The sequence below is a fragment of the Capra hircus genome, chromosome 14 (genome assembly GCF_001704415.2).
Source record: "Capra hircus breed San Clemente chromosome 14, ASM170441v1, whole genome shotgun sequence".
Classification (NCBI taxonomy): Eukaryota; Metazoa; Chordata; class Mammalia; order Artiodactyla; family Bovidae; genus Capra; species Capra hircus.
This window is the reverse complement of record NC_030821.1, coordinates 12,079,258-12,099,285: the sequence shown is the minus strand read 5'-3', so window position 1 is coordinate 12,099,285 and position 20,028 is coordinate 12,079,258. Positions and strand designations below refer to the sequence as shown.

At 43.5% G+C, this 20,028-nt stretch overlaps 1 protein-coding gene across 1 annotated transcript in view; it reads left to right on the top strand.

The window, feature by feature from the left end:
• CDH17 (cadherin 17) overlaps positions 3,421 to 20,028 on the top strand; it is a 64,631-nt gene continuing 48,023 nt past the window's right edge. The window contains exons 1-2 of the mRNA XM_018058228.1: positions 3,421 to 3,491; positions 9,084 to 9,182. Coding sequence (XP_017913717.1) covers positions 3,441 to 3,491; positions 9,084 to 9,182 — 150 coding nt within the window. The 5' untranslated portion in view covers positions 3,421 to 3,440. The remainder of the gene's footprint in view (positions 3,492 to 9,083; positions 9,183 to 20,028) is intronic.

Sequence of the window (20,028 nt, the reverse complement as noted above, 5' to 3'; positions counted from 1 at the left end):
TGTTTCCCACTGGAAAACTTTCTGTGAGGGGTGAAACCAAATGTAAATGACAAAATAAAGGATGAGTTTAATGCTTTGTTTACTTTTTAGGTTTCATTAAGCACCTCAAACGGTGGCCTGTTTGAGCATCTAGCTAAAATAAGGTATTTATTTTAATTTGCTTTTCTGCCATTCAACTTACATGTCTTTGGAAGATTGGAAGTGTTAAAAAATCATTTCAAGTGGAGATGGTATATATCAATCAATCCTTAACCTATTTACTGAGAAGAAATTTGTTTGTGTATTTAAAAGAGAAATAATCCTTTTCATCAACAATAAAAATGTATTACTGTGGATCAAAATAAATCTTTAGATCTCATTAGTTTCCTTCAATGTTTTCTGTTTATTCTGAAAGCTCTTACTAATTGGAGAAATTCATAGAATACCAATGTTAGACAATCACAAATGTTTCAGAATTTAATAAACATCTGTTGAGAGTGTAATATATGCAAGCCATAGTATGAAGAGCTGGGAGAGGTTAAAAATATATAATTTTAAAATAAGGCCTCTGCTTTGAAGGATTTTGTTTTCTAGTAGAGGCAGCAACACAGACATGTAAATAAGTGATAAAAAATAAAATGCAGGTAGGAGGGGCTTTGAGAGAGTTTCTGTCTGGAAATCAGAGAGATTGCATGAAAGATGTAATTTCTAGCTCCATGAAGCAGATGCTACACCCCTTATTTTGTTTTCCCAGATTTTAGCCGAGTATCTGGCACATAATAGAATTGTTAAATTCAGTGATTTTAAAATAAATAAATTGGCTCTAGATGGTCAGGTATGTAAGGAAAAATGAGAACGCATAATCTCAATCCGGCTTGAATCAGCAAATATCAATTGTCATTTACTCTGGGTGGGGCCCTTTGCTGGGTGGGAAGAACAGCCAGTGCCAAAGCGTGGAGACAGGGAAGCTGGGTTCAAAGTCCACGGAGTGCTCGGCGGCATTCCTGGGTGCGGTGGGTGTGGAAGATAAGGCCAGAAGAGCAATTGGGGACCAACATTTAAAAGATCTTGATGCTGAGGGTTTTGAGGAGGAAGATCCCCAAATGTCTATATTATGTTGTCTGTATTTTTACTTCTCTTAAGCAAATATTGGTTGATAGCTGATCGTGTTCATTTTACTAACTTAAAAAAAATGACTAGTTAGATTTAACAATACCCATTTATTCATTTTAGATATATTGTAGTATGCTAGAACCTGGGCTTGTTATTTGTTTCTGTATATTTCCAAACCACATAAGCAGTCTAAAGCAGTAGAAAAAATGTCTTGTTTGTGTTTGACAAGGAGCCAATTCTAAAATGATGTTTGGACACATAGACCAGACTAATTCTGTTGCAAAAGCTCATTTCTAAACATTCACAGAATTTACAGATCTAACTGTCCTGAAGGGTTTTCGTCCTAGCTCTTTCTTAAAATAGCTGTAGCCTTGGGACAATTGGCCTCATTTACACAGCATGTGCAACCAATATGCACATCTCTATACCTGCGTCTGCCTCTCTTCCGCTATCACACAGTACAGGGTAGAGCTGGGAGAGGAAAAGTTCTTTGAACTTTGGCCTCTGACAGATCTGGTTGGCAACAGGGCAGTATCACTTCCTAGCTGTGTCTTTAGGTGAATGGCTTAACTTTGAACTTCAGTTTCCTCATGTATAAAATAAGAGTAACATTTTCTAATTCGTTATGGCTGTGAGAAACTCGTAACAGTGTTCGCTCACTATTGAGGAATTGCTATGTGTTTTCCATTCGAGTAAACTGAGGCACAGAGAGAGATTAAGTAGTACCCACGTGGCCACACAGCTAAGGAGAGGCTGCGCTGGGTTTCCGGTCCAGACTCGCTGACTCAGAGTACACCTTCTGGGCCTCTGCCACTCTGTCCGTAAAGGTCCCTCCACTGATCTGCCCTATGTGCTGTGCTGCGTGCTTAGTCACTCAGTCGTGTCCAACTCTTTGCGACCCCATGGACTGTAGCCCGCCAGGGTCCTCTGTCCATGGGATTCTCCAGGCAAGAGTACTGGGGTGGGTAGCCATGCCCTTCTCCAGGGGATCTTGCCAACTCAGGGATCGAACCCAGGCCTCCCACACGGCAGGCAGATTCTTTTTTTTAGCATCTGAGCCACCAGGGATGATCCTTAATAAACACTAAGTTCTATCTTTATTTCCCAGGACATTTCTGAAGCTAAATTGTTGTAGTACTGTGGTTATTCTTAAAGTTCAAATAGAAAAGGTGTCCAAAGGTAAGGAATTAAAAATTTTCAGGGTCTAAATTTTTAGATAGTTTGAATTTTATAATCATTTTCCCTTGCCGATTGTATCAGCGACGTAAGTTCAATGTAGAAAAACTTTAAAAAATTTAAAAAAAAAGAAGCAAAACAAGACCATCTTCAATTCCTTGAGGCAATAAAATAATTGGAATTTTAGTGAAGTGAATGCATTCTTCATTTCCTTGTTTTTTTTTTTTTGTTTTGTTTTAGCAGTCCAATATTATGATAGGCAACAGTCCTGCTTCACAGACCATGTGGAAAATTTGTCTCAGATCTTAAAATCAGTTAGTCATGAAAAAATAAGAATAGGAAAAAAAAAATCAGTCATGATGTATCTTAGGGTGAAAGGTATACTTTTTGTGAAATGTGAAGGCACAGGGAAAGAGGAAAAATAATACTGAGTAGGAGAGAAGAGGGGCGGAGTGTGGATTCTCACTGGGTTGCTTTGGGAGTTATAAATACATTTTTTCCTTTGGTGTATTGTACAGTTAACAGCAAGGTTTAGAAGAACAAAGAGGCGGCTGGTGAGGTCGTTGAATGAAGGATTGGGAACACGCTTGGGTTCTTCCTCCTTGAAGACTCTCATATATTTGCAGCTGTGAATCAGAACCACTAAAATTTTAGCGTCTCGTTATTTTGGCATTTGCCCATCTCCTCCATCCATATAATGAGGGTCTTCATTGTGGCACATGGGGGCTTCTCTAGTTGTAGAGCAGAGGCTCACTAGTTGCGGCTTCTCTGTTTGCCCCCCGGGCATGTGGGCTCTTAGTTCCCCGTCTAGGGATTGAATCCTCATCCCCAGCATTGGAAGGCAGATTCTTAACCACTGGACCACCAGGAAAGTCCCCACTTAAGACTCTTTAAGTGAAGAAGAGTGATAAAGTGAAGCGGCAAAAACGGAGTGAGCACAAGCTTGTTTCGGGATATTGACTTGTGGTTGCTGTGGATGAGGTATCAGGGGGCTTGGGGAAGTCCAGGCTGATCCGCAGAGGAGAGGCTGGCCTTCAAGGATGCCATCCTACGAGGTTTATAACTGAATATCGTCCAGTGATCCTTTGTGCTTGGATAAACATGGTTTTAACAGGAGGGGAACTAATCAACTTATCTCCGGTTTATTCACAGGAGTTTGAATAAGGAAAATTATGACAACGCAAGCCCAGCTACACTGCTTGTGCCTCCTTACACTCTACTTGGTAAGAGAAGAGAAATGTTCTGTCTTTATTTAGTGGAATATTTCTAGCCCATACCAGGGAAGCAACAGCTATCATCACTTTAAAAAAAGTCTATCAAATTAACTTATTGTGAACAAAGCACACAGCTTACCCTAATGGGCCATTTTTGATGAAATGGCTGTAAGTTATACGTCTAACTTTCAACCAGGGAGATGCTTTCTCCTCAGCTCTTATAAGCCAATGCCCCTTCATGGGCAAGTTTTAAACAATTCATCTACTCAGTTTTAAGCCTTTACATCCAGCTCAGGGACTCTGGAAAGAAAAGTATACTGATACATGTGTTAGTCTCTGTCCGTTAGTCTTGACTTTATTTATTTTTTCTTTAACCATGGTTAAATTACCACTGAAATTAAGAAAAGCATTTTCTCCATTTTTGACTCTGCTCTGCTCTGTACTTTTGTTCCCATATACGGCTTGGACTTTTTTTTGGCCAAATTTGCCCTTAGTCACTTGTTGAGCTAACCCTATCGACTCAGGCTTCTAGAAGTTGGAGCTGAATGGAACGTGGGGAGACCAGCCCAGACCTCAGGTAGATAGAGGAATGCTGTCTTGCCTTTTGTCGTGAGGTTCATAAGGGTCATACACATGCCAGATTTGCTGTGTTATGAAGCATAATTATGGGGAAGCATTTGCTTTCTCCTTAGAAGGAAGCTACTAGATCCTCTTACCTCTAATCTTGGTTCCTTTCTTTGAAAACCCAAACATAACATCGAATTTCAAGTTCCAGAGAGCCCCTGAGAGTCTACACAGTTCAAAATATTTAGAGTGACATGCAGCTGTACTTGTAAACTTAACAGAGTGTTCCTCTTGAGGGGAAAAGCTGTAGTCTGAACCTTATGAGCACTGTGCATTCTCACAGCCTGGGGCTTGAAGCTTGTCCCCAGGACTGCCCAGAAGCACCACTTGGCTTCGCTCCTATTGCTACCTTCTCATATGTGCTTTGCTATCTATATTATGGCAGAACGGTGAAATCAGTGCCTGGTTCAAACTTGGCACTGCTGTTGACTGGTGATAGGAGCTTGGGTGAGTTACTATGCTCTGAACCTCAGTTTTCTGCCCTGTGAAATGGGTCTAACAAGAGGACTTGCCTTATGTGGCAACTAAATGAGATCATACAAAGCCCTTGGATCAGTGATTGGCACAGTCTAAGGACTTGATAAATATTAGCTATAATTATTACTATTGCTATTATTAAGTCACTTCAGTCGTGTCCGACTCTGTGTGACCCCATAGACGGCAGTCCACCAGGCTCCCCTGTCCCTGGGATCCTCCAGGCAAGAACACTGGAGTGGGTTGCCATTTCCTTCTCCAATGCATGAAAGTGAAAAGTGGAAGTGAAGTCGCTCAGTCATGTCCGACTTAGTGACCCCATGGACTGCAGCCTTCCAGGCTCCTCCATCCATCGGATTTTCCAGGCAAGAGTACTGGAGTGGGTTGTACATTTTAAATATTCCGTGATTACACTCATATGGACCCTGACCTCCATGAGGAAGTCTGTGTTTTAGTCATCTTTGCAGCCTCAGCACAGAGCACAGTGCCAGGAACAAGGTAAAAATTAAATACATAATTATGGATTTATATTAAGAAACAACAATGAGCTCTAAGAAAGAGAGAGAAGATTCTACCAGGATAGTTTAACATTAGCAGGCTCAACAGCTTCTGATCTGAGATGGGGATATGCACTTTTCTTCCTAGACAGAGGATGAAAAGCAGTTTTCCTTTTCCTTCCTTTCGTTTTCCTTCCTCTCACTGTAGTGTGGTTTCCACCTGGAGTAAGAAATATGGCCCAAACCACTGCTGGCAGCAAGAGCGTTGCCCGGGAGACAGCCACGTTCACAGCTGTCTCTGGGTGAAGGAGGGAGGCTGCGACCTGTGGCTGGGGTCTCAGGGGCGTTGGGAGGAGCCATGTCTCTTCTGCCCCCCTCACCCCTATGCCCAGACCCTCTCCTGTGAAGACGGCAAGTTCACTTGGTGCTTCTTTCTTTCAGCATCAGGCTTTTATTTCGCAGAGGTTATTTACCATTTATTCCATACTATAGTGGCTCTCCCGTCTTCTTCTGAGAACTGGTTCTCTTAGGGGATTAGAAACACTGTGTGAACACATTGGAAGGGCACTGAAGAGAGGATTTGGGAAAGTGCTGAGTAGGGATGCAAGGCAATCAGGGAGAAGCCAACTGTTTCAGAACTGTGTCTGGGACTCTGCTTCCTCCAGAAGGAAGAAGAGCTTGAAATACTTACTGTATAACCAACACAGAGAACTCTTGCTGTAAAGTGCAATGAAGGTGGCTACTAGGCAGGCAGATCTGACAATTGCAAGTGTCCTTTGCTGGCCTGGAAGGCAGTGGGGCAACTTGGTGGAGAGTTGGGGCTTGGTAGTCCAGCCCCATTGGTACTGTTCCACGGTAACACCAACTATCTGTGTCTCTGCTAGGGGAATTCTCTTGAGAGATTTCCTTGATATTGATGAGGATCTTAAGAAATGACATGTGTGGAGGGTCACATTCCGTAGCAGGAGACACGAAAATATCAGTTCCTTCCGCTTCCTACCTTTCACCTCTTTATGCAAGATGGTGGGTTTTGTTCCTCCAACTCTTTCACAAGTTTTCACTGTAACATTCTTCCCAGTTCTGGCAGTATGGCCTGTTGACTCATGCATTTTGAAATCTTTATAGCTCAAATAGCCCTGATATGAGAACCCAACCCTACTTTGAACCTTGCCACTGAGACATCTCCTTGTTTCCTGATAGGTGAGCCAGCTTGTCCACCGAGGAAAAATGCAGGCTTATGGGTGAGGTGTGCCTGACTAACATAGTTTTCCTGTAGGGGCCGTCACCGGTGTGATCAGCTGAAAGACAGACTGCTTCCTGATGTGAGCAGAAAGCTGATGAAATGAAATGAAAGTCACTCAGTTGTGTCCGAATCTTTGCGACCCCAAGGACTATACAGTCCATGGAATTCTCCATTTCAATTCCATTCCCCATGGAATTCTCCAGGCCAGAATACTGGAGTGGGTAGCCTTTCCCTTCTCCAGGGGATCTTCCCAACCCAGGGATCGAACCCAGGTCTCCCACATTGTAGGCGGATTCTTTACCAGCTGAGCGGCCAGACAGATTGCTTCCTGATGTGAGCAGAAAGCTGATGAAAGCAGTGTGCTCTTAAGCAGTAGCCCCTCAAAAAGCACTGCCCTAGCAGCGGCAGCATCCTGTATCCACCACGGCGCCCACTTCTTGTGCCCTGCCTTCCAGAGGGAGGAGGAGCTGGAGCTGGAGCTGGAGAAGATGTGGAAAGAAGTGGGAGGGAAGATAAGCCCTCAGAGGAAGACACACCTTGAAAGGGACTGATGAGCTAGGAGTCTGTATAGTTACTGTGTCAGTCAAGAAGTCCTTTGCTGCTGCTGCTGCTAAGTCGCTTCAGTCGTGTCTGACTCTGTGCGACCCCATAGACAGCAGCCCACCAGGCTCCCCCGTCTCTGGGATTCTCCAGGCAAGAACACTGGAGTGGGGTGCCATTGCCTTCTCCATAGAAGTCTTTTAGCTATGAGCAAATTTAGAGTTTCTCCAGTCAATAGGGATTTATTTTTTTGTTAGACAATAAGGATCCTATAGTGGGCAGTCCTGGGCAGGTTTTGCAGTTTTGTGATGTTATCAGAGACCTAGGCTTCTTTATCTTTGCTCCACCATTATTTGAGTTGGTTTATCCCTCATGGTTTCATGACAGCTGCCACAGCTACAGACAGGGCACCACTGCCTGAACAAGAACAAGGAAAGAGGAAGGGCCATGCCACCCACCTCAGTCCTTTTTCATCAGCTCAGTTCAGTCGTGTCTGACCCTTTGCGACCCCTTGGACTGCAGCACGCCAGGCCTCCCTGTCCATCACCAACTCCCGGAGTTTACCCAAACCTATGTCCATTGAGTCGGTGATGCCATCCAACCATCTCATCCTCTGTTGTCCCCTTCTCATCAGAAGAACAAAAGCTTGACTAGAAACATCCCCCTACCCACACCCCGACCCAGCAGACTCCACCTTTTGTTTCAATAACCAGAATTGAGTCACTTGGCCATGATCTTCCCTGCAAAGGAATCTGGGAAAGAGATCATTTATTTTTCCAAGGGACAGAGGTTGACGATGGCTGTGGGGGCAGTTAACCCGAGTCCACTGCTACTCTGAAGGGGAGGGAAGTTCCAAATTCCAAAACCTCTGTGTTCTTATTACTGCTTTTTTGTTGGACACTGAGATCAACTCAGTCAAGGTTTAATGAGCCATAGTACAAGATCTTTTTTCCCCATCATTTCATCCTAATTGTTTTTGGGTTATTTATCTCCAGTGTTTCTGTAGTAAGAGTATACTTGTTCCATATAAAGAAGTGGAAAATAAATCTCTTCTCCCCAGTTTTTCTTTCTTTTTTTGGTTTTACCTGTCCAGTTCTCCAAACCATTAACTTCCCATATCCTACTAATCTATCCCACCCTTGACTGCCACCACAGGAGGGAGAGCGGAAGGACCACTCAGGAGGGGCACTGGCATTGGGTGTCATGCTAGATACCGCGTTCCAGGGGTGCCCACTACGGTGGGTTTATAGCTGGTGGTCCCTTCCTGCATGCTGCTCTGCCTTGTGATTTCCTTCTGTGATCCTCGTTGGTGGGAGACAAAGGGATGGCAGGAACTACCTCTGAATGTGCCCTCTTGTACACCCCCCTTGCTGCAGATTTCCTGCCAGGCTGTCTCTGCCACTTGTGAGTAGTGGGGCAGTGGCTTAGAGTGGCTAAGAGTGGTCTGGAATTGTAGGTTAGAATCCTGCTTCCTGTACTGTGAGCAAATGACTTAACCTTTCTGCATCTCAGTCTCATCGCCGGTGAAACAGAGCTAGTGATGATAAATGTAGGATTGTTAACGTGGTTAAATGTGCTTAGGACAAAGCTCAGCATACGCTAGCGTAGCGAATGTGAGCTCTTTTTGCTGTGTGCCAGGCAAGCATTGTATTAAACAGGTCCACGTATTTTTTTCCCCTTATGGATTCAATTGTCTTTGAGGTGCCTGAACTCTAGCATGCTGGGGAACCTGCCATGGATTTCCTTATAAGCTAACAAGAGTGGAATGGAGGGGTTTTAAGAAGCTGGTGTGAACCAGGTAGAATTGAATGGCATAGTGGCATTGTGGGACGACGATCAGCAGTTTTCCTTCAGCTAGAACCTAGTGTGTGTGCCATGTCAGCCGCTCATGGGTTCTACTCCGGTCAAGTGACTAACCCTTTGTGAGCCTGATTGAAAACATGGCAGTGTTAATTTTTTTCCCTCAGGGTGATTGCTTGAATCACCTTGAATGAGAAAAGCAATGCTAGGCTGCTGACAAACCATCTTGATGTAGTGGAGCCTCAACAAATATTAGAACCCTTCCTGCCTATTTTGATTTGATTTCACTTTTTGAGGGGGCCATGTTAGAATCTTAGATTTCATATATCACTCCCGGAACCATAAGAAAGCCATCAAGTGGCCCATATACATTCATAGTACATGGTGTTGCTAATTTTCTGTTTTCCTTTCATCTTTTAACAGACAACTGGATATGGCCAAGAGGGAAAGTTTAGTGGGCCCCTGAAACCCATGGAATTTTCAATTTTTGAAGGCCAAGAACCGAGTCAACTCATATTCCAGGTAAGGGCTCCTCAGTCCCTGTCATCTTGATTTTTCAGGCTCTCTCCATGGACTTTTACTCGTTTACTGGACACCCAGAAATAAAACAGAGGCCTAGGAGATCTCATTATGGAGAATGAGTTCAGAAGCCAAGGGATGAGCAGCCTCAGTAATACCAGGCGTCCTCATTCGGACTTCCTCAGTGGTATCTGGGGTATCTCCCATCCCTGAGGCGGGGACCTTAGGGCCTGTAGGCTTCACCCCTCCTAGGGGGTGGGCGGGGAACCAGTCTCGGAAGTGGTTGGTTATCTGAGTCTTGGTCTATTCCGTGAGCTGGCTGCTTGCAGCGTTTGAAGATGCCGATTCTTTGGTTTAGCGCTGGAATAGCCTGCCTTCCTGGTGAAGGAAATGGCAACCCACTCCAGCATTCTTGCCTGAAGAATCCCGTGGACGGAGGAGCTTGGTGGGCTACAGTCTATGGGGTTGCAAAGAGTCGGACACGACTAAGCAACTAACACACACACACACACACACACACACACACACAGAGCCTGCCTTCCCCACCGAGCCATCTCTAGGCCGACGCAGGCATTGCCCAAGACACACTGGGAGGCAGTCATCTTGTTCACTTAGTTCACTGAGAGAAGCCTCAGGTTGAGGGTGCACGGCAGGGGCTTGAGGGGCAAGAGACTTCAGCTTTGGGGGCACTGAAATAATCCTGGGAACATAATGGAGAGGGAGAAAAACATCCTACTGCATTGGTCAGAAACTCCTGGGGAAGCCTGCTTGGCCCTGGAGTGGTTGAAGAGGATTTGATGGGCCTTAGAGGGTGACCGTGACCCCCTACCCCATGCACTGGGGGAGCAACAGGGGTTGCCAAACTACTGTCTGAGGTGGGTATGCCTTCTCTTAAGTGCCAAACATCTCTTTTGTTGGACAGTTCCCATCCACAGAGGAGGGACCGAAAACTGCCTCATCCCAGCTTCTCTCATTTGGTACCAGATCAGTGCGAAGTGGCCCTATTATATGAGCTGGTAGGGGTGCACAGGTATCTCTGTGCCCCCACCGTGGGGTGTTACAGAGGCTTTGACCTCTCCAGTCAGGGGAATCAGGCCCTGAGGGAGGAACAAATGCTTTGCGAGCTTAGACAGAAGAGCATTCTAGCAAAGGCACAGCTGGGACACCTGCTCTGTGCTGGAAGAGGGCAGGGCCTGCCTGGGGTTCTGGCAGAAGGCCAGTGAGACTGGGAAGCCACGAGCCTGGAGAAGGAGGTAGGCGCAAAGGCCGCAGAGACAGGAAGGATCCTGACTTCTAAGGTTCTTAGACTCCCCTGCTCCCCCAGAGGAGCGGGCCTGAATCACGTTTCCATTCAGGGCTGCCAAGTGGAGGGGGCTGGAAAACGGGAAAGGATGCCAGGAAACTGGTTGGGAGTCTCTGGCGAGGGCTCACTTAGGGGAAGATCTCTTTAACTCTGTCTCCCTGGCCAGGGAGCATTTAGTTAGAGATTTCTCATTTGCATTTGGAAAGTCCTTTTCATTTGTGTGTTTTATGCTTCATAAGGTGGTAAGAATGCTGCGGGCTGGGCGCACATTCGTCTCCTTGTGTGAGCTGTGCAGAAAGTGCCCCCTGTCACTAGATGCTCTCCCGGGTCCTGGGGGTGCGGGATGAGACCAACAGCAGTTCTGCCCCTGGAGAGCTCTTGGATAGCAGAAGGAGACTAACAAGAAAGCAAACAATGCAGTGAGGGTTCTGATTGGAGCCTGGTGGGCTGCGGAGGGGCCAAGTGCAGGCCGAGAAAGAGTGGTCGATTTTAAGAGTGGAGGGTAGTCTTTGAACAGAAAAAGTTTCACTGGGCCCCTGAACTGGGTATTTAAAGTCGACCAGGGACTCCCAAACAGAAAGCAGACCCTGAGGACTAGATGAAAAAAAAAAATATGGGGGCAGGCATTTAGCAAGAGAATGAAAGATGGCAGGTGGTTTAGGGTGGGAGAGGGTGTGAGGAGGGGTTGCTGAGGGCAGGGGTCGGCGTGGGGGTCCAGACTGGCTGTTTAACCTGTGCTAGGCGGCAGGGCCCACTGGGATGTTAAGGAAGGGGTGAAGGAATTAGGCCGTGTTTGCCCAGACTTGCTCTGTGATTGCTTTGAGTGTATGATGAGGGGATGAGCCTGGAGGTGGGAAGGGTCTTGGGACACTGTTGGCCATAGAACCAGTGGGATGTAGGCCTGGTTTAAGCAAGTATAAACGGGAGTGGAGGGGAGGGGTCGGAGCAATGCCAGGGGGTCCCATGTGCTGGAATTGGTTACTGAGTGAGTGCAGGCCGTGAGAGAAGGTGTTGAAGGTAACTCTGGGGTCTCTGGATTGCTAGACTGGCTGGTTCATGGTGTCATTCAAAGAGAGAGTGAGAGAAGGAAGGGAGGGAAAGTTTATGGGAAAGCAAGTTTTAGGCTTATTGAATTTAATCTGTGGGGTTAGCGAGGTGGAGATGTTTGAGAGACAGTGGCCACATGAGTCTGGAGCTGTAGACTGGGGCTAATCCAGGGCTTGGGTTTGAAAGCCCGTCTGTAGTGAGTACCTCAACTACCCACAGGGGCCAGGTAGATGATGAACGGTACTATCTTGGGATCAGAAAGGCAATAGCAAAAAAAAAACAGATGTAGAAAAGCCCCCAACTGTGCGAATGTGAAATTAAAAGTCTTCTGACACTTGGTTTCAGCCTGTGGGACACGGAACAGCGGGGAGCAGGACTAACTGAGGGTGCCTCCCAGGGCAAAGGCTCAGTGCAATTCCAGATAATTTCTCAAATCAGAATTTGTGTATTACAGGATTTCATGATTTTTTCCACAGAAGTCAGGCATTTTTATGTTTATGTAGAATTTCCTGGTTCAGTTCAGTTCAGTTCGGTCGCTCAGTCGTGTCCGACTCTTTGCGACCCCATGAATCGAAGCACGCCAGGCCTGGTAGAATTTCCTAAGAATCTAAGTATTTCCTAAGAATCAAAATCTAAGAATATTGACACAGTTAAAAAAAATCATCCTATAATCAAAGCAAAAGGTATCTCTGGGCCAGAGAGTCTGCCGTCACTTCCTCAGACAGAAAGGAATGGATGTTCTGTGAGTACAAGTCCACGTCTCGTTGAACAGAATCAGAACTGTACATAGTTCTGATGTACTGAACTGCACAATCTCCAACTTACAAATATCGCAGACCTAGAAATTGCTTCTTAGGATTCTTTCACAGTCTCTGAGGATCCCAGCCAGTAAAATCATTCCTTGGGTTGCTCCACGTCGTTTTCTGTTCTTTTTCCATCAGTCATGCTACAGAGCTTATCTCTTCTAGGCAGGAAATGAGGGCCCCGCCGTCATGGTTGAAAGTTCTTGTGTATGGGTGTGTGTGTTACAGAGAAGTAGGAGATGAAGGGGATTTCCTTCTAGAATCTCAGAGTCTTCGTGCTAGAAAACACCTTAGAGAATTTTTGTACCAACTGCTTGTTTTACAGATAGGGAAACTGAGGCTTAAATAAGTTACTGGCATAACTGATATTATAACACTGCTGTTCTCACATTCTAGTCGAGTATATCCTGCTACCTAACACCATATATGGCTTCCCAGGTGACGCTAGTGGTAAAGAACCCTCCTGTCAATGCAGGTAGAAATAAGGGAAGTGAGTTCAATCCCTGGGGTTGGGAAGATCCCCTGGAGAAGGGCATGGCAACCCACTCCAGTATTCTTGCCTGGAAAATTCCACAAACAGAGGAGCCCGGCGGGCTATAGTCCATAGGGTCACGCAGAGTCAGGCACCACTGAAGTGACTGAGCATGCGTGCAACACCATATGCAAAAATTAACTCAAAATGGATTAAAAACCTAGATGTAAGACCAAAACCATAAAACTCCTAGAAGAAAACAGAAGCAGAAACTTTGATATAAATCATATCTGTCTCCTAAAGCAAAGGAAATGAAAGCAAAAATAAGCAAGTTAAACCTAATTAAACTCCAAAGCTTTTGCACAGCAAAAGAAATGATTGTTAAAATGGAAAGACAACCTACAGAATGGGAGAAAATGTTTACAAACGATATAACTGATAAGGGGTTAATATCCAAAATATGCAAAGAGCTCATACAACTCAGCGTCAGAAAACAACCTAATTTAAAAATGGGTAGAATACTGAAATAGACATGTTTCCAAAGAGGACATGCAGAAGGCCAACAGGCACATGAAAAGATGTTCAACATTGTTAATCATCAGAGAAATGTAAATTAATAAACTCTAGAAACGATCCCTGAAAGTACAGTCTTGAGAAATGCAAATTTAAACCACAAAGAGATATCACCTCAAGCTGTCAGAATGGCTATCCTCAGAAAGAGCACAAACGACAAAGGTTGGTGAGGATGTAGAGAAAAAGGAATTGCTCGTGCGCTTCTTTTTGGGAATATAAATTGGTGCAGCCACCGTGGAAAACTGTACGAAGGTTTCTCGAAAAATAGAACTACCATATGACTCAGTGACTCCACTCCTGGGTATATGTGAGAAAAATGAAAACACTAATTCAGAAAGATACATGCACCCCAATATTCATAGTAATAGTAGTTACAGTCACCAAGATATGGAAGCAAGCTAAGTGTCCATCAGTGGATGAATGGATACAAAATACATGACACACACACGCACAATGGAATACTGCTGCTGCTGCTGCTAAGTCGCTTCAGTCGTCTCCGACTCTGTGCAACCCCATAGATGGCAGCCCACCAGGCTCCCCCATCCCTGGGATTCCCCAAGCAAGAACACTGGAGTGGGTTGCCATTTCCTTCTCCAATGCATGAAAGTAAAAAGTGAAAGTGAAGTCACTCAGCCTTGTCCGACTCTTAGCGACCCCATGGACTATAGCCTACCAGGCCTCTCTGTCCATGGGATTTTCCAGGTAAGAGTACTGGAGTGGCTTGCCATTGCTTTCTCTACTACTCAACCATCAAAAGAACTTCCCTGGTGGCTCAGACTGTAAAGAATTTGCCTGCAGTGCAAGAGAACTGGGTTCAAAACCTGAGTTGGGAAGATCCCCTGGAAAGGGAATGGAAACCTACTCCTGTATTCTTGCCTGGAAAATCCCATGGACAGAGAAGCCTGGTGGGCTACAGACCATGGGGTTGCAAACAGTCAGATATGACTGAGTGACTAACACTTTCACTTTCATAAAAAGAATGTAAATTTACCATTTGCAGCAATATGGATGGACTTCGAGGGTATTACGCTAAATGAAATAAATCAGACAGAGAAAGAGAAATATTGTATGAAAGCATTTATATGTGGAATCTGGAAAACAAAACCAACTAGTGACTACAACATAAAAGACTCAGAGAACAGAAAGTTCTCACAGAGAACAAGCTAGTGGTTATCAGTGACAGGTTGGGGGAAGAGGAGGGGCCAAGATAGAGGTAGGGGATTAAGAGGTACAAACTATTATGTATAAAACTCCCTTGAACAGCAAGTGGGTCAAATCAATCAATCCTAAAGGAAATCAACCCTGAATATTCCTTAGAAGGACTGATGTTGAAGCTGACACTCCAATACTTTGGCCACCTGATGCAAAGACCTGACTTATTGGAAAAGACCCTGATGCTGGGAAAGATTGAAGGCGGGAGGAGAAGGGGATGACAGAGGATGAGATGGTTGGATGGCATCATTGACTCAATGGAGATGAGTTTGAGCAAACTCCAGGAGATAGTGAAGGGCAGGAAAGCCTGGTGTGCTGTAGTTCATGGAATCGCAAAGAGTTGGACATGACTTAGCAGCTGAACAACAGCAAATAATCTACAAGGATGTACTGTACAACACAGGGAATATGACCAGTATTTTGTAGTAACTATTAGTGGAATATAATTTAGACCTTGTGAATCACTTTGCTGCACCCCTATAATTTGTGTAATATTGTGTGCTGTGCTCTGCTGTGCTTAGTTGCTCAGTCTTGTCCGGCTCTCTGTGACCCCATGGACTAGTCCTCCCAGCTTCTCTGTCCATGGGGATTCTCCAGGCAAGAATACTGAAGATCCTCCAGGGGATCTTCCTAACCTAGGGATTGAACCCAGGTCTCCTGCATTGCAGGCGAATTCTTTACCATCTGAGCCACCAGGGAAGCCCATGTAATATTGTGCTTCAATTTAAATCAAGAAGTCCTGGAGAAGGGAATGGCAATCCACTCCAATATTCTTGCCTAGAGAATCCCATGGACAGAGGAGCCTGGTGGGCCACAGTCCAAGGGGTCACAAAGAGTTGGACATGACTGAGTGACTAACACTACTACTGTGCCTTGAAAGAAAAGCTTTGACAAAATTAGACAGCATAATAAAAAGCAGAGACATTACTTTGCCAAAAAAGGTCCATCTAGTGAAAGCTATGGTTTTTCCAGTAGTCATGTATGGATGTGAGAGTTGGACTGTAAAGAAAGTTGAGCCCTGAAAAATTGATGCTTCTGTGTTGAAGAAGACTCTTGAGAGTCCCTTGGACTGCAATGAGATCAATCCAGTCAAACCTAAAGGACATCAGTCCTGAATATTCATTGGAAGGACTGATGCTGAAGCTGCAGATCCAATACTTTGGCCACCTGATGTGAAGAACTGACTCATTGGAAAAGACCCTTATGCTGGGAAAGGTTGAAGGCAGGAGGAGAGGGGATGGCAGAGAATGAGATGGTTGGATAGCATCACTGACTGGTTGGACATGAGTTTGAGTAAGCTCCTGAAGTTGGTGATGGACAGGAAAGCCTGGCATGCTGCAGTCTATGGGGTTGCAAAGAGTCAGACACAACTGAGTGACTGCACTGAACTGAAAGAAAGGTAAACACATGAAGTTAACATTAGGTGAGATGATTATAGAAAAAGGGTGCTAGTGGTAAAGAACCTGCCTGCCAATGCATGAGACATAAGTGACATGGGTTCGATCCCTGGGTCGGGAAGATCCACTGGAGGAGGGCATGGCAACCCATTCCAGTATTCTTGCCTGGAGGGCTACAGTCCATAGCATCACAAAGGGTCGGATATGGCTGAGTAACCGAAGAAGCTTGAATTGTACTTGTAGGAGCAATAAGTAAAATACTGTGAGAACAGACAAGAAAGGAGACACAGAGAAGTTTAGAACTTGCCCAGGAACACAGAGCCTGAAAAGAAGGTGTTGAAGGACCCACAATCAACCAGCTGTCCCCCTCAGTGAGCGCCTTTTATTTCCCATTTTTGGTAACTCCATACTTAAGAAACATATCTCACTCATTTTCAAAGTGAGATTCAGTGATGCAAAAGACTCAGTGGCAGTGCGAGTGGGATTTCTCACTGTTGGGTAAAGCAAAGTGTTTGTGCTGTTTTCAACTTTCTAGTTCCAAGTTAATCTCCTACAGCACAAGATGAGTGTTTGTGTTGAGCTGCTCAGACTCTGCAGAGCAAGCAAATGATAGGGAACTTTAGAGGGGAGATATGCAAAGAGCTGACTCATTGGAAAAGACCTGGATGCTGAGAAAGATTGAAGGCAGGAGGAGAAGGGGATGACAGAGGATGTGATGGTTGGATGGCATCACTGACTCAATGGACGTGAGTTTGAGCAAGCTCAGGGAGTCGGTGATGGACAGGGAGGCCTGGTGTGCTACAGTCGATGGGGTTGCAAAGAGTCAGGCATGACTGAGCAACTGAACTGACTGATATGCTGAAATGTGATTGATGGGAAGATTTCTTGCATTCTTTCTGATGGAGGGAAGACACAAATTGATTATGGACCTTCACGATTGCTGTAAAAATCTTCTTTGCCAAATAAAGTAACATAACCCTGGGGGGGGGGATAAATAAATTAAAAAGTAGGTTGCATGGCAAAAAATAAAATAAAATCTGACATCTCAGGAAAAAAAAAAAAAGCATTTCATTCTCTCTCCATCTTTGGATGTGGAGGTGATGTGGGAAACTCAGCCTTGGTAAGATGTTCTCTGAGCTCTTTATTCCAGGGTAGCGTGGAGTTGTCCCAGTCCCCTCCTCTTACCTGAAGTCAGGGAGGCACAAAACAAGCTTATTGCCCCATGAGGTTGACCCTTGCATTATTACCATATCCTCCAAAAAAGAAAGAAACAAGCAAACAAAAGGAAGGAAGGCAGGAACTACACATCTACAGATTTCTTTCACTGAAGATTTGCAACCAAACCCAGCTCTGTACTCTCAGGGGCTTCCAGAGGAAAGAATTGTATGATACATTTCTGAGATAGGTCATTTTTTGCCTTTTCTCTTTGTAATGTATGAGATGTAACTCACATATCTTAAGATTTGCCCTTTTAAAATGGCCAATTCTTTGGTTTTTAATGTATCATAAAAATATGCAACCATCACCACTGTCTGATCCCAGAACACTTTCACTTTCAAAGAAACCCTATACCCACTGGCAGTCACTCTTTCCTCTCCTCCCAACCCCTGGCAAACACTGATTTATTTTCAGTCTCTATAGATTTGCCTTTACAGACACCTCATAAAAATGAAGTCATATAACATGCGGTCTTTTGTGTATAGTTTCTTTTACTTAGCAGAATATTTTCAAGGTTCATCCATATTGTAGCAGCTATTAGTACTCCACTCCTTTTTCATAGCTGAATAATATTCCATTGTGTGAATACGCTACCTTTCGAATATCCATTTATCATTTGATGGACACTTATGGCTATTACAAAGTAATGGAATTATGGACATTCATGTACAATTTTTTGTGAGGACATATGTTTTCCATTCTCTTGGATATATACCTAAGAGTAAAATTTCTGAGTCATGATAAATTTAATATTTAGCCTTTTGAATAACTGTAAAATTGGTCTGCAAAACAGCTGAACTGTGTTACATTCCCACCAGCATTGTATAAGTGTTCTGATGTCTCTACATCCTTGACAACACTTGTTACCATTTAAAAAAATTTTTTAATTAAAGCTATTCTAGTGGAGTAGAGTGGTTTCTTTGTGGTTTGGGTTTCCCTAATGATTAATGTTAATATCTTTTAATGTACTTATGTACTATTTGTATCTGTTCTTTGGAGAAATGTCTCTTCAAATCCTTTGCCTATTTTTAAATTGTATTATGTCTTTTTATTGTAAGAGCTGTTTATATATTCTGCATAAAGTTCCTTATCATACGCATAATTTGCAAATACTTTCTCACATGCCGTAGATTGTCTTTTCAGTTCCTTGGTAATGTCATTTGAAGCACAAAAGCTTTTAATTTTGAAGTTCAATTTACTTATTTTATTTTCTGTTTGTGCTGTTGATATAATATCTAAAAAACTATTGCCTCATCAAGAGTCATAAGGTTTTATGCCTGTGTTTTCTTCTTAAAGTTTTATAGTTTTAACATTTAGGCCTTTGATCTATTTTTAGTTGTTCCGTGCATGGTACAAGGTAGGGATCTAACTTCTTTTTCTTTTGCATGTGAGGATCCAGTTGTTCAAGCATCATTTGCTGAAAACACTATTTTTTTCCCCTTGAATTATCTTAACACCTTTGTTGGAAATTAATTTGACAATAAATACAAAAGTTTGCTTCTGTACTCCTGATTTTGAGTCCACTGATCTATATGTCTATCTTTATGCAGTGCCATAAGCTTATTGGCCCATGAGGTTGATCCTTAGGTTATTAACATATCCTCCAAAAAAGAAAGAAAGAAATTCTTATACAGTTCTATAATACTGTAGCTTTGTAGTAAAGTTTGAAATTAGGCAGTGCTAGGTCCCCTAACTTGGTTCTTCTTTTTCAAGATTGTTTTGGTTATTTTGGGTCTTTTACATTTAAACCTAAATTTTAGGATCATTCTGTTAATTCTACAAACAAGACAAAGGTAATTTTGATAGGGATTGTGTTGAATCAGTATCTCAACTTGGGGAATATTACTATCTTAAAAATCTTGTTTTTCAGCTTTTAAGGATAGGGTGTTTTCCATTTATTTAGATCTTTAATTTCTTTCAATAATGTTTTATAGTTTTCAGATTAAAAATTCAGATTTTCTTGTATTTCTCAGGTTAAATTTATTTGGAAGTATGTTATTCTTTTTAATCTTATTGTGTATGGGGTTGTTTTCATAACATCACTTTCAGATTTATTTTTTGCTAGTGTATAGAAATAGTATTGATTTTTGTATATTAATCTTTTGTCCTGCAGCCTCATTGTACTTGTTTATTTGCTGTAAAATTCTTTGTAGATTCCTTAAGATTTTCCATATAAAAGATCATGCCTTCTGTGAATAGAGGTACTTTTATTTTCCAATCTGGATGACTTTTATTTCTTTTCTTGCCTAAGATCTCAAGTACAATATTAGACAGGAAGTCCCCTACATGTGAATGAGTTCTGTTCCGAGAGTGCATTCTTAAAGTCCACTTTGTTCATAAGTCCAACAGGGTTAGACTAGTTACCCAACAATTGGCTACAGAGTACCATATTATAATTGGTTTATAATACTTTTCACACAAATAATATGCAAAAAACAAACATAAAAAATGAAAACATTTTTAACCTTACAGAATAGTACCTTGAAAAGTACAGGACAGCACCTGGCATACAGGGGCTGGTACAGAGTGAACAGGCAAGAAGAGTTACGGACCTGAAGAGGGAGAGGAGGTGGCAGACGACAGAGCTGAAGGAGTGCCAGCAATAGGAGACAGAGGGCGAGCTGCAGTCTCACTCCCGCCTGATGCTGATAGTACAGGTTCTGGCTCCTTGCTGCGTTCAACCCTACCCTTTTGATAAAATGATCCAGTGATGTCTGGGTAGGGCCTCTTTTCTTCTCATTGTAGATGATATCTTGGGCTTGAAATTAAGACATTATACTACTACACTCTATACAGTGCGTGCATGCTCAGTCATATCTGCCTC